Below are 15,856 nucleotides of genomic sequence, written 5' to 3'. Positions count from 1 at the left end.
TAATATAGCACCTAATAAACTAGTATTAAAGGCTCTCCATCTTTCTTGTGGCTCAGAAACTGACATAGACCTTTACAGAATTTTTCTCTCTCGTCTTTGGAAGGATGTTCTTGTTTAGTCTTCATTGCCTGAGAACTAAGAATGGTTAAAAAGGCATTTGGAGCACTGTTCCTTACTTCTTCTAATAGTGTGTGAAGTTATTCTGAAGCAATTGGAATAGGAAGTAATGAGCTGATTTCCAGCCTACTGTGAAACCTTATTAATCTGAAGAGGCCAATTTGAAATCCACTTGACGAGCACAGGAGTAACAGAGTCCTATGTCCAAGTCATTATTTATTGCCCTGCCTGGATGATAGAGGGTGATATTTTAAGCTACGAAGTGGTTCTTCCCCAGTTCCATAGACAAGCCGGCTTATGACTGGCTTTAATTATTTCATAGAATCATACAGTTAGAAAGGGCCTAGAAGGCCATCAGATTCAACTCTTTGCCCAGTGCAGGACTCAGGTCTCCAATACAGATTCTAACAAGGCCTGACCCTGCTTAGCTTCCAACATTAGGTAGGATCATGCACTTCAGACTATATGGATCATTACTGAATATTGATCATTGAATATTTTTACTGTGTTGAAGGCATCAAGCAATTTGTGTGATACAGCATGCCAACACCTTTATACTAATTTGTATCTCAGACTACTCAGTCTTCTGCTTTTACAAGTTATTCCCACTGTAATCCCTTGCTCAACTGCATTATGTCCACTGCAACTGAAAAGCCATTTCAAAAAGCCAGGAATCTATGAAGTACAGTTTTCAGTGCAGAATAAGAGGCTAGACTATGAACAGGGAAGTTGGACAGCTATTGTGCATGTACTGAAGCATCTGGTATGTGAGCAGGATTATTTGTGCACTTTCTAGTTCAGATGTGACCTCCCCCTGTCTGTAATATTTCATCACATGTATTACATTTTCCTTGAGATTTTGTCATATGTTCTAACCCTGGAGACCTCAGGGTTCTTCACTAACCACATCACCAAAGCAATGTATGGCTTTAGATTTTATCTAGCTGGCCACAGGATTGCTTAAATTCCCAGCTCTAAGAATGAAAAATTGTTTGGACCTCAGAGCTGGAGATCTAGCAATCTCTGAACCACCCCATGTAGGAAAGACATCTCTATAGGATTGTGCTTTAAATCTTTTAACTGCCCTTGAAATATTTTCTTTAATTAGAGGCCTCAAGTTAATTTGAAATATCAGTCCTCTCAATGGATGGACACATGTTCTTATTTCTAGATCTAAAACTGAATGGTTCATAATAAATCAGTTCATTGCAGCTCCTCAGCTTGCTTCACTGCAGTATATATTATGACAGATAATTAAGAAAGAGGAAGAAACCTCTGGGTTTCCGAGGGTTTTCATAGCTTGCCTTTAAGATAGGACTTGTCTTATATAGGAGCTTTTCCCATCCTAATGTTGCAGTGGAGCTTTTAAAGGCTGTCTCTTTTTCAGAAGTATTAAAGGGCAACTGCTTTTTCCTATGTGAAAGCTGACAGTACAATGTAAGTGGATATTTATAGTCCATCGAAGTATATTTCCTCCTGTAGCACACAGAACTGTATTGTACACCCTTGAGAATTGTACACCCTTGAGAACTGTACCTCAATAGAGATGTCCTTTGGGTGAAATAAATGCTGAGTTGTCCATTAATAAGCAATTGATCCCACAGCTGTTTATATTGATGGATGTGTTGCACTGACCTCTGACTGCTGATTTAGGGAGCACTGGAAGGCATCAGGGGAAATCCTTGGTTTGTTCCAGATTTCAGGCATCATAAATCACATCAGTCAGATGTCATTAAATACCCACAACACAAATAAGTTTAACTGTAGCCAGCAATAAATGGTTCAACAGAGAATCATGTCGTATATTCCAGGGAATTGTCACTTGACAGCGTTTACTGTTTGCGTCTTGGTTTTTGAATAACTATTGGCCCTTGATAAAAACTAATTTTCAGTTATACCATGACAGGACACTGCCTAGCTTCTTCCTCAACTACAACTCCCAGCTGGCTCAATTCATGCAAGCATAGAGACAGAACACCATGATCAAACCACGCTTGGTGCCTGTCATGGTTAGGAAATGAGATCTTGGGACACCCACTAGAAGACACCTGGCAACAATGCCCTTTACAACAAGAGTCAAAGAGTAGTACTGAAGTGTTGAATTTCTGTAGTGCATAATTAGAGGTGCATTCACTTGACCTAATCTCAGGCTGGAGACAATAATCTGTGCAAGTAGATAAACAGTATGGGGAAGTTTTGATTCCAGTCTTCTGAAATCATGCTCCAAGGTAGTGATGATCTCACCAAAGTTTCTCCTTACATGTTTGTGACTGCCTGGTTTGGAATATTAGTTTATCCAACTTGAATGGAGCACCCTTTCCTCTAGATTTTTTCCCCTCCAGTGTGGCATATAACAAGCAGGGACAGGAGAATATCTAGGAAATAGCTGGGCTCCAAGAAGGTTTTGTCTTCTTGGGGAAGGAGTCTGATGTTCATGTCAGCAGAGCTCCAAGGTCAATGACATCCCAGGCATCTCATTTGTGTGTTTATCCCCTTTGTAATTCATTCTCTTTCACTGAGATTATAGTGGTATATGTAAGGTTCATCTTCTCAAATGGCTAATCTTCCCTACTATTCAGCTGATAATTTTATAACAATAAGGACGAAGTATGCATTGATACAGTTACTCCTTCACTCTGAGAAGGAGCCATTTCTGGGAGTAACTGGATATGGGACGGCCTCCTCCTTTCTCTGAAGGCAAGCGGACAATGCATTAAACCTCAAAACTCCTCCTGCCTCTAGGGGCAGTTTCCATAAAGGAGACTTCAGTATTCTGTCCCCAGCACAAGGTCATTCTGCTTCCCCCATAAGCAGCATACATGTAGACAGGCTGCGAACTTTGCATATCTCACAGAGGACCTCTTCCTATTTTATTTACTTTATACACAATCAGATGTTCCCCATGGTGATTAACCAAAAAACAAAGTAACACTAACATTCCCCAGAACTACTTCCTGAGATCCAAACTCTTTCTTCTACTAAACAAAAAAGGCCACTTTCATTCAAGCAGACAAGCAACATTTGGGTAGAAAATATTTTCTTCTTGTTTCTATGTGTGGGAGGTTTTTACTGTAAGAGAACATTTTAAAAGGTGGTCACCTACCTGCTGTCTGAAATATTGTAGCCCTTTGTGATGCATAGTTGATCCAAGCTGGGGAACACCTTCTTGGTAGTATGAAACACCAAAATATCTTTGAGGCACTAAATATAACTTTTTCTTTTGGTATCTGAAATATTTGACAAGCATAAGTTACAAACATGATAGGCTTTTATTCTAATTGAATATTTTTGCAGGGTTTTAAGCATTCGAATAAGCAGAATATGCATACATTTGTTTCCCCAGCTGAAACTTCAATCTAATGCCAGTTCTGTAGAACTGTGTTAGAACAGAACAATAAAGGTAGATATTCATTTATTCCAGAAATAAGATCATTTGATACAGTCACCTTTTTCTTTCATGCTACTTCTCTAGAAGTCATGACCTAGAAAAATATTGTTAAATTTCTTATGCTGTAATTACATTCTGAGAGCTACCTTTGTGGATTTATTTTCTGTGTACTAGGGGGAGGGAGAGAGAGTGTGTGTGTGTTTTTTAGGAAAATCAGAACAATATCTAATATCTTTCCTGGTGCAGTTTCATAAGGATTTGTCTTCAAAATATTGACACAATAATCATAAGTGAAGGCTCTGTGAGCATGAGAGTCCTTTCCCTCCACATTCAGTATTGCAAATTACATTCATAAATCCCACATGTTTGAAATGCAGTGCTAGGGCTTGATGGAAGAGAAAGGACTCACTGTGCAAGTATCTTTTACTACTTATCCTCCCTGGGAAAGTCTCCGAAGTAGCACAAGACTCTATAACCAGAGTTGTGGGTGGGGAAACACTTTGTACTTGGCCTCTTTTGGATTCTGTGCATGGCTTTCAAATGAAGGAAGGCTCTCACAAAGCAGCACAGATACTTCATCACTGGAAATTTCTCCTTGATCCATTCTGGTCAAAGTTGTATACTTGCTTTAAATGAAGAACTGCCAACTGGTTCATGCATTCTAATTAAAAATAATGTTGGTTTCTACAGTATTTACTTCTTCCCTATGCTTGGCAAGTTGCCTTCTCTCTGGAAGATTCTGCAGGGCCTGTAGTTTGTGAAGACATCTTCACTGCAGGCTTATTTTTCAGGGAAACATACTCATTGTAGCTCATATGTGCTGCTGTTCAGAGAGTAAATGAAACCCTTCAAATTAGAAATTAGGATTTGGTGCACTGGCCAGAAGTCCAACTTCTTTTAGTGTGTGTGAAAAGCACAGAATTTTTGTTGCTTTGCTTTTATATTCCCATTGTTCAGCTCTACTTTATCTGCATAGACTGAATGCAGGGACTGAAGATACTTGCCAACTGTAGGTGGCCTATAGACCATCAAGTAGAAGAAGTCAGGTGCCTTCCAGGACTTATAACCCCTTTCTTGGGATGATGCTAGCTCATTCTTTACTCACACTGGTTGAATCAGGATCTTGGTTGAGTTGCTATACGCAGTAACAACCTTCTACAAGATTGTAAAACATGCAGTGTGACCCACCACCCACAACAATTGTTTTATTTTGATTATGCTAGGGACTGTCTTTCTTGATTTCTGTACTCTGACAGGCTTGCAAATTTCTATAATGTCCTACATTTCAAAATATATTTGTGTTCTAGAAAAAAGGTATGTATATTGTTACATGTAATAAGCTAAAGTAAATGTGTTAATTTCATTTTCATTCTGCAAAGTGTTTGGAATTTATATTATACAACATGGTATGGAATTGCACTCTAATCTGCAGTAATGCTCTTCTTGAATACCTCGGCTTATGGATATATGATATATTAAAACAATTATAAATGGCATTCTGGAATTTGGATGAATGCAGTCATAACTGTACAGAATGAAGACAAGATAACGATATGCATATTTTTCATGTTATATTGCAAAACCAAAAATTAGGAGAATTTTTGCATTTACTTTTGATATATTGAACTATTGATTCGCAATGACTATGATCAGACATTTAAAAATTATGGAATGAATAATGCAAAACACAATTTAGGTTAATTCTATAAAATATATGAAAAAATTAAAAATAACTTTTGTTCATGACAGTTCTTCAGTAGTATTAATGAATGATAGACTCCTTTATAAAGTGCCTCATCCTTTTATGTCCAATATAGATATTAGTAGGTTACATTACACCAAAACTGAAATACAATTATCTGTCAGTCTTTGTGTGCTTCATTATTTGAAACAGCGTTCAACAGCGGCAAGGCGTATGATTGGATTTTTAAGAAGTTGCATGAGAGAATTTTTAGATTTTAATAAAAAGCACTTACCAGAATATTAACTTATCTCAGATAGTCATCTGGCTTGAAATGTATGAAAATCCTAGGAACATGTGAAGATCCTTGATGAAATTCTTGATTTAAGCCTCTTTTTCCACATGGTTCTGTGAAAAATAAGACAGTATGAGATACCTTGTAAAGTTGGAGTGGGGTAGAGAGAGACAGGCCGAAGAGTAGAAATGATTTGTATTCACCAAGAGCAGATCTACCAGTTGCTCAGTTCAGAAAGCAAGGCTGACTGGGGTCTGGAATTATCAGTGGCTTATTTTGCAAGGAATTTTCCATGACTGGTCCCTAGCAATTCTCTGCCTTTGCTGGAGGTGAAGGTGGTACACAGGTTAAATCCTTACTTTTTATACTTAGGATTGCTTTGGGTTTCACAGCCAGCTGGAAAAGTGACATTAACCTGGTTAGGATAACATGAAGATGATTAATAAACTATAATGGTTTACAGTTTATATAACTATTTCAGCATTTTTACTGTCCATTAGCCAAACAAGGCTCCCTGGACAATTGAAATATATACAAACAATAACATATAAAGTCACGAAAGCAATACATCAGGTAAAAGCAACATTATGTCCACGGTATGCCAACAACAAACGCCACATCAACTCACTGATTGGATAGGTTCCTTGAGGTCCAAATAGATGGAGTGGAGGAGGATGGGGCTTCTAAGGGAAAAGTAAGTCTTCTTGAGAAAAGTTGGTGAATGTGCATGTGTCTAACCATGGTAGCTGTTTATTATGTTTAGTATCAGAGGGTGGAGAGTGGGTGAATGCTGGAGTGCTCATAACCTGCTTATGAGCTTCTCCCAGGCATCTGGTTGGTGTGGGAACAGAATGCTGGACAGAACAGGCCTTTGGTCTGACCTAGCAAGGCTGTTCTTACCTTTACGGATTTAGTCTATGATCATCAACATAATGGAAAATAAGGATATCAAGGTCTCATAGCATTCATTTCCATGCTTTTTCCTGTACCTCACAAAAGTGTTTGTGATATTTCCGAAGTAGCACACATTCACTTGGGTATATAAAAGATGAGGATCTTTCACCTTGTGTGCAGGTCAGTCATCCATAAAGAATATTCAGTGAGTTCTCCCTCTTATCCACAGAGAATATTCTTTGTTTGGTGTCAGATGGTATTACAATAATCCACTTAATTCAGCAGTCCAGAGGCCTTTGAAATAGCCTGAGGGAAAAAAAAGGTCTTCATACTGTTCAGTCACATTTTATTTGCTCTGCATCTAGTTTACATTGAAATTATAGATCCCACAGTTCATTTATTTTATTTATTTAAAATATTTATATCCCATCTTTCTTTTAACAAATTTACAAGACAACATTTATTAACATAAAGAGAACTTATATTAAAACTGAACACACCACCACAATAGTAACATTTTATTGATGTTACATGCCATCAAGTTCTTTCTTTCCTGTGAATGAATGCTTTCCAAAACATCCTGTCCTTGACAGGTCGGCTCAGCTCTTGTAAATTCATGACTGTGGCTTTCTTTATGGAGTCATCCATCTCATATTTGGCCCTTCTCTTTTTCAGACATCAACTTTCCCTAGCATGATTGTCTTCTCCCTTGAGTCTTGTGTTCTCGTGATGTTCTCATGAAGTACAACTGCTTCAATTTTCTCATTTTGCTTCTAGGGAAAGTTCTTGATTTGACCCAGAACCTATTTATTTGCCTTTCTCTTGTTTCAGGGTATTTGCAAAACACTTCTCCAGCACAATGTTTCAATGTCTTTACGCTTGATCTTGTCAAGTTCCTTCACTGCTGCCCTTCCAGGTTCCAATTTCTTCTTAAAGGCAAAAGCAGCCATCCAGATGAAATTCACTGTGCCAGGTGCAGTGGAGCAAAGGTTGCCACTATTGCAGTTGCATCAAGGGCAGGGAACATTCCATTGCAGTCCTATATTTGTCTACTCAGAAACAAGCTGTACTGCATTCAGCAAGACTTTCTTCTAGGTACATGTGCACAGGATTGCCTCTTTAAGCTGTCCTTACTTATTTGATCATCCTGTTTGCTCAGAGTAAGTCTATATAATCAATCTGCTGATATGGGCCCTTGAAAAATGTAAGAAATATTTTATATGGAATCTTTTCATATATGGCCTTTTATGGCTTGTTAAATATTTACATTCCATAAGATCTCTTAATTGAGAGCATTCAGATAAGAAAGTTTGCCTCTCTTTACAGACTATATAGACTAAAGCAGAAACACCACAGATTAAATTCTTAAAGCTATAAGAAATTGCTTTGCTGATTACTATGAATGTATGCTGTCAGTCATCACGGTTGATTTGCCAGACATGAAAATAACCTAGTAAATGAAGAACAAGTGTTAATTTTATAATATATATAACATGTGTAATTTGCCTGTTGGTTTTTCAATATCTTTTCTCATGTGATTGCCATTTACATTTTTAATATTTCTGTAGTATCTCAAATGTTTTGAGATAGTAAATAGAAACAATTACAACAAATATGTTTCGTAACTTTCCAGTCTCAAATGCAACAATGCTAGAAGAATTAAGATATTGAAACGTAGCAGTTTCTGTGAATATTTAATGTGGCTGTGCTATCAAAGAGAAAAATGTATTCCTGCATTCCTAGTATTTTTATTAGAACAAGGATTTCTCATTCTGAGAGTTTTAGAAAGAAGAGCAAGTTAAAAATAATAAAACTTAAGTATTTTTTAAAAGGCATGTCAGATTCCTATGTGTATTTATGTAAAAAAAGTCAAGTAGCACCCACCATGTCCAAACTATATTGTAATTGTTAATTCAAGTAAGGTATATAATGTGGATGGTACAAGTGCATGTGCTATACATAAAGATGGGCACTGTAGTTAATAGAACCATCAAATTGTCCTGGGCTTTGTATCAAGACTATAGGTGTGTGTTTTCCCCATTTTCTCATCCATTTGCTATTCTGTAGTTTAGATAGTGTAAACATCTTTCTTCCATATTTGAGATTGTGATTTCACTAAACAGGAGCTTTGTAAAAATGCAACCATCTGGAAATTAAAAAAAATCCTGAGCTTAAGAAATGCATGTAATATCATGCACAGTACAATATAAAATGAAATTGAATATTTGTATGTTCAGACAGAAGCCTTAGTTGCTCTTACAATTTAAGCCTGCTGCTTGCAGTATTTGATAGTTAACCTAGAATTATTATCATCATTATTAATACTAATGTTCCTGTGATGTTGATTAAAAATATTAATATAGCAACTTAGCAGAAAGAGTTTATAAATGATGGAAGAGTAAATGTTTTAGCTTAATTGGAAACTATTAAATTTGAAGTAAACAGGTTCATCTTGGATAATGAATTAGCACTCTTGAATTGGAATGAAGCGAGAACTGTTAAATTAAGAATCGCTGAATAAGGAAAGGCATTATCACTTCACACTTAGTTCATAAATGTAAATAATCACCTGCCCATTAAAAGAAGGATAAATTGAAACTCTTAATGTTAGGCTGAGCCTCTTGCAGACTGTAGTGTTATTTGTTTTTCTTGTAAAAAGCTTCTTAGTATGTTTAGTGTTTATCTCCTCCCTGCTATAATGGGCACTGTGATCCTATGAACAGTGTGCAAGTCTGGCATATATAGCATAATAATCTGTTACCTAATGTGACACTATTTATTTATTTATTTATTTATTTATTTATTTATTTATTAGATTTATATTCTGCTTTTTTCTTTTTTAATGAACTGACATCATTCTCCTAGCGCTACTTTCAATCTTATCCCCACAACTACCCTGCAAGGTAGGTTGGGCTTAGAGTCTGTGACAGGCCCAAAGTCACCCAGTTGGCTCTGTGGCTAAGCAGGGACTAGAACCCAGATCATCCATCTGAGGCCCAGCTCTGCACTCTTAACCACTACACCACGCTAGCTCTTATAACCAATCTTCTTATTATATGTAGTTTGTGTTCTCAAAGGTTACTACCTCCAAGTCTTCTATGGAGTTACAAGGCTTTTGGACTCTGCACAATTTAATTGTTGCTAATCCTCCAGTCACTATATGAGCAACACGACACTGTGATGATGGCTGTTGCAGATTTAACAGCATTGACCTTTGCTGCACAGTGGCGATATCATGGTTTAGACAACCATTTCAATACAATTACCTGATGCTATTTCAGGCACTTGTGAGCTGCCTGCACGTTTTTCTGGTAGCTGCCTGTAGTGTTTCTGCATTGTAGTGTTTCTGTAGTGGGGACAGAATTAATGATTATTGTAACATAGAAATTGTGAATGCTGCTTCAGCTAATGCTTTTGTCAATATTACAGGAAGCTCCTGCACCAGGTTCGTATGATGTTCAAAAGTCCTTTGAAAAATCGCAGTGCAAAAGTGAGTACATGTCTCCACGAACTGTGGCAGCTAAAAGGAAGCATGCTTCTTTTCTGAGTGGAACATTTAGGAAAGGCATGGCAAGGGTCAGAACAGATGTTCCAGGTATGTTAATTATATATATTTTTTCAATCAGAGTATAATTGTATATATGATTACTTTGGAAGGACTTGTGATATCTCTGCATCACTATTGGCCATCTTTTTTTTTTAGCTGGTTAAAAATGAGTTATTCTTTAACATATTTTGTCAAGTAACTTTAATCCAAGCTGGGATAAAATTGAAGCTAAAATTGTTACTGTGCTTGCCTTGGGAGATGTGCCTCTAATGCACTTGCAGCTACAACTCTGGGTTCAGGGAATAAATGCTTCTGGTATATGAATTTAGCTTCAGTGCTAGGCAGACCTCTTCCTCACTATGTCTCTGGCTCTGTCATCAGTTGAGAAGAACTAGCACAGAAACTAGTACCTTTACAGAAATAAGGAGCATAGTGCACGGAACTGGTAATTATAGTGGAATGGTATTAGGCTGAAAGAGAGACAGCAGGCTCCTTCCTTGCAACTTCTCAGAGAACCATGTCAAAGGATCTGGCAGTGAGCATCCCAAATCTTAGAGCAAATCTCAAAGAAATGCAGAAAAAGGAGCCTTTCTTGGCAACAGCAAAGATTTTCCATGCAGGGACCACTGGCTATGAGACAACAAAAGGATACCTAATGCTGGGAGCTCCGGGATCCGTCAGAATGTGTTTATTCTGGCAGGATGTCTTCTGGAATCACCTGGACTTGAGAGTTTCAGGGTAGCAAAATAGACCCTCCAGAGGCACAGACTATCTGCCAGCAGGACTGCTCTTGAAAATATACTGAGGTTAGATTCTGAGGCAGTTATACTCTTCGAAAGCAGGTGTATGGACCTTGTGAGTTTCTGGATGCATTGGGCTACAACTATGAGTAGCCCTAACCAGCACAGCCAATGGTGGGGGTTGATGGGAGTTGTAGGGAAAAGCAAATTGCAGCCACAAGTTGCCCACCTCTGCAATAGATTGGAGTGGCCTAGAAGTGGGCAATTTCAGAGAGAAGAAAATAAAGGTGACTGCCTGTTCCCCCATGACAAGTGGAGGGATCTGGACTCTTGACAGGAGCACCTCAACTTGATCTCTCACTTGCCAATTGATCAGTGGAACATTGTTGTCCTGACTGAATTAGGAAAATGATGAGATCAGCACTAGAGGTCTCAGGAAAGCATATAGCGTACTGGACATTTCCTTTTCCATTTCAGGAAGGGTTGTTATCTTTCCAGGCAAAATGGAGGTTTGGGCCAAGATGGGCCAAGAGGTTTGGACTCAAAATGCAGGTGAACTTTGTGGCAACATGATGAATGCTTTGCTGTGCTATCATCAGAACAATGTAAACTTTTAATGAAACAAATGACATACGTTGCTTATTTGTAAAGCCAGCTAACCCTGTCAGAATAGATTTAGAGTTGCACATTTTATTATACTTTTCAGCCAGAAATTTGCTCCTACCTGTAGCTAATAATGAAAATGCAATACAATACAACTATGAAAATAATACACACCCCTTCAACAATATTAAACGCCTAAATCTAATAAAAACATTCAAAGGATAATCTATAGTGTGAATTTCAGCAACAAAAATCTGTTATAAGTAAAAAGGAATTTTAAAGCCTATTGTAATAGTAATACTAATTACTATTAGTAATTGCTAATTACTATTACTCACAATAGTAATAGTGAGAAGTATGAATTATTTTGAAATGGATGGAAAGTTTGTGAAAAAGAACATGGTCTGTATATGCTGTGCAATGTTCCTTTTGCTCTTATACTAGAGCATTCCTACATATTTCATCAGAGGCACTTTGAAAAATAAGTTACAATAGTGCATGCTCTATTTTTGGGGGGCTATAGTAAGGTGTTCTGCTGGGAATGATTGAAGGCAAAAGGAGAAGGGAACAGCAGAGACTGAGATGGGTGGATGGGGCCACTGGAGAGGTGGGTGTGGGGTTGCGGATGGAGCTGGAAGAGGAGTGGAATATCTTGATGATGTAAATCACACCACCCTCTTATCATAGGCAAAGGTGACTCTCATCTTTGGTTTCTCTTGATGGCTTGCAACTGTCAAGAGAAACCAAAGTGGGGAGAGAGGGGGACAATTGCCCTATTTCTGGGCAATGTTCAGGATTGGTAGTTTCTGCAAGACAAGGTTCACAGTTGCACAACTGCAGCTAAAAATGCATTTTGCACGAATATATTTTGTTTTGGCAGCCCTTCAAAGGTCCTGCTTGGGCACTTTGAAAGACTACCAGTCCCTTCCAAAGTGGGGATAGTGAAAACTAGCTGTCAAGTTGACATCTGAGAACTTTGAAAGAAATATGGTAAAGGGGAAAAAGTCTCAGTAAGGCATTCCAGATAGATATAAAATGCTTAACCAGCTCAAGAAAAACAAACTGTAAAGCAAATGAGATGCATACTTAAGGTCAGGGTTTGTTTGTTTGTTTACCAGTTTTTCTTCCACAGAGCCTAAAGTAACACACATAATTCCCCCTGCTCTAGTTTATGCTAATGTCAACCCTTTGAGGTGGCGTAGGCTAAGAGAGAATGGCCCAGTTTGCACAGTCACCTTATTCTATGGAACATGCTGGGTACCATTTCCCTAATTTTCCACCTGGACACAGCTTGTTGCATCACTTGTGGCATGGCTTGTTTGAGGGAAAAACAACTGTCAAATAACCCAACAACAGACTATTTCTTATTGTCTGAATTGTGGTTTGCTATGCAAACTGGGCCAATGACTGGTCTGAGATCGCACATTAAGCTTCATAGTTGAGTGGGAATTTGAAGTTCGATCGCACCAGTCTTAGTTCAACACTTTAACCAGTTCACAACATCAAACAGAATGTTGATGTCTTCAGCAGTGAGGGATTCAGCCTTCCCTAGCTTGTCTCAGCCTAATGGGCAAGCTGACAATCAATGATGGTTTCTGTTCCTCCTCTGAAGTCTTCATTTGCTAGAAGAAACAAGTTCAGATTGACATGTATTTTCTTCCAAGCATATCTTTGATATCCATGGTTTTAGTCACTTGATCTATATAAGCTAAACAAAGTTTCAAGAGTATAATTAAGCCTTGTTTTCATTTTACTTTGACATATCTATTTATTCCTACTGTTAGATAAGTTTGTTCAATGTGGCTGCATATAAAGCTGTTCTAGGGACATTTCTGTCCCAAGATGTAGGCTATTGCAGGGTCCCTCTGCATCTTGTGCCATGTTATTTTGCAAGATGGAGGGATCATAGGATGACCAGTGCATTGTGATTTCAACAACCACGAACTAATTCCAAAGAGGATTCTTCTTTGATCTCAAAAGAGTATGTTGGCCAGAAGTCCATTTCAAACAATTCATTCAGAATTGGAGGCTAATATAGTATTAAACAAAAAATATCATTGTGAAATGATATCAGCCAGGGAGTTAATCTTACTTTAGAGTAATGCTTGAATGGGAAACAAGTCTAGTTTTGCTGGCAGTAACAAATAATAATGATGTAGATTGCAACCCAAAGAGCTATTTTAAGTAGCTTTTAAATCTCCACAAAGGCTTTTGTCATTATCTATGGAAAATCATGCACTAAGCATTCTAGAAAAAATATTGGCTTAGCGTATGGTTTCCTTAAACCAGATGCACACAAGCCACAGACTGCATCCAGACTGCAGACATCCTGAGTTGTGGGTAGGGTGTCCCTCTGGAGAACAAAATTGCAGAAAGCAGAAACTAGGCAAAGGAAGTAAACAGGGAGATCCTGTTCTTATCTTCAATGGCTAGAGATCAGAACCATTTACAGACATAAAGTTTTTAAATACTTCACAGGTTAACTACCCAGTTGGGTAAAATTTAAATACCTGTATATTTAGAATAGCCTGAAAGTGGTTGCACTGGAGCTTTAAGTAGGTAAATAGAATTGAGCTGCGCATTGCATATTTGGTGGGGAAATGCCCATGTTGTAAGGGCTGCAATTGTGTGTACACATATAAAGATACAAGTATTTCTTCTGGCATATCTCGAGATTGTTGGATGCCCTATTGTAAACATATGTAAAAAGATAATTTAAATTGTGGGCACAGAATTATGATGCAATTCATCTTTTTTTCCCAGGAGGTAAATTTGCCACTTACAGTTTTTTCATTAAAAAAAAAGAAGCTATGAACCTGTTTAACATATTTGTGGCAATCACCTGTTTGAGGATGAGGTGGGACAATTGATTCCAGGCCTATGCACATACAGAACAAGTGTTAGCCATCTGTTCAGTACGGGAAACCTTGTGTACATCACTGTACGTGCAAAAGAGGATGTCTGAACCTGGGCAGATGTACTTTTAGTACTGTGAGACAATTGTATTAAATGAAATTAAAGTGCAACAATTGTGTCAGCAGATGTTCATTTGTGTTTCATTAAAATGATGGTAACCTAATGCAAAAAAAATCACTTGCACTAACTCAATGAAAGCATTATGAAATGAAGTGACTCTCGTTATAGAGCAATATCTTCTCATAATTAAGTTTTCCTCTACAGTTTTGCAAATGGTTTCATGAGTTACTCCCACATGAAATGGAGAACTAGTTATTGTATGCGGGGTTAAGCAGGGAGAAATTACTGGCCAGAGTCCAAAAAACTGCTTCTATGCACATAAGAGCTCATAGTGGCCTAGTGGAATTTGATTCTTCCCACAGCACACCATAAGCCAATGAGATTGACGTAAATCCAATTAAATTCAGCGGGGCTCACTTCTGATTGAATGTGCAATGGACTAATTTGTAAACTCTCTAAAATTACTAGGTTGGCATTCTAGATTTTGTAAGTAAATATATGCTTTGAATGTTCATATTTGTTAAAAAGGCTAAAATTGGAGTCACAGTTCATATAAAAGCATTGGAGGCAATTTTGAATTAGGAATAGTTCTACTTACTTATCAGTCACATCCATCAGAACCTCTACGACTTTGTATTTGGCAAGTGTTATGAGTCTTGTGAGGCACTGGCAACTTCTCAAGTGTTTGATGTTCAACAAATAATTAGTAATAATGTTGAGCAGCGCACTCCACCCTACTTCATTCATTGTGTTAGTTACAAAAGCCACTGTTTGAATCACTATCCCCAAGTCATTGTGTTTCTTGGCACATTCGCACAGGAAATTACTTGGAGTAACAAATAGAATTTATCTTCAAAATTAATTGGACAAATCACATAAAGGTAGTTGTGTCCACTTTTTCTATGACTTTGCCCAGTACCTTTTTATATAAAACTTACTGTAGTGTGAAAACTAATTATTTCTTCTATTTGCTTGTTGGCTTGTAATATTACATTCCAAAATAGTTGGAAGTCTTTAAATCAGAATTGCTTTCTTAGACTGCAGGAGTAAAAGCAAGCAACTCAAATCCTAAAGTTCTTGCATGGTTATCTCATTTTTCTTCTCTCTATTACATACTTAAGGATTCTAGTATACAGTGAAATGACCTGTAGTATTAACTACATTCAGGAAATGCTGGATCAAAAATAGGAGACTTTGGCCACCTTTAAAGGGTTACAAATTTAGAGCCACTGCTTCCCCACCCCAACCCCTCTCTTGGAAAGTTCTTATGAGGTAAGGGTGGAGTTATCAAAAAATCGAATTTTAAAAAATTGCTGCCAAAATTGAATTTAGGCATATGATTATACAAAGCATCCCCAGGCATGCTTTGTTTAAAACTATCAATCTTTGACTGTAACTTGTTTGCACTGAGTATGAGCAAGTTGAACCCATGCTCATCAAATGAAGGAAGTATGTATTGAAAAGTGACATAGAAGGTTGCATCTGCATTGGCAGAGTATCACTAGCCCACAGTCTCATCTGACTTAGCTACACCTTTCTCCCAAGGTTCTGTTCACTCCTTGGACCTCTGTTAACTGCATGCCTGCCTTCCATTGTTTCATGTTTTATCCTCAGC

The 15,856-nt window shown here is 37.7% G+C and overlaps 1 protein-coding gene across 1 annotated transcript in view; it reads left to right on the top strand.

Annotated features, from left to right (window-relative positions):
• STPG2 (sperm tail PG-rich repeat containing 2) overlaps positions 1–15,856 on the top strand; it is a 209,759-nt gene that overhangs the window by 69,859 nt on the left and 124,044 nt on the right. The window contains exon 11 of the mRNA XM_044429221.1: positions 9,805–9,970. Coding sequence (XP_044285156.1) covers positions 9,805–9,970 — 166 coding nt within the window. The remainder of the gene's footprint in view (positions 1–9,804; positions 9,971–15,856) is intronic.

The sequence above is a fragment of the Varanus komodoensis genome, unplaced genomic scaffold (genome assembly GCF_004798865.1).
Source record: "Varanus komodoensis strain SLA01 unplaced genomic scaffold, ASM479886v1 scaffold2, whole genome shotgun sequence".
NCBI classification, from domain to species: domain Eukaryota; kingdom Metazoa; phylum Chordata; class Lepidosauria; order Squamata; family Varanidae; genus Varanus; species Varanus komodoensis.
The sequence above is the reverse complement of the archived record's forward strand: the minus strand, read 5'-3'. Positions and strand labels throughout refer to the sequence as shown.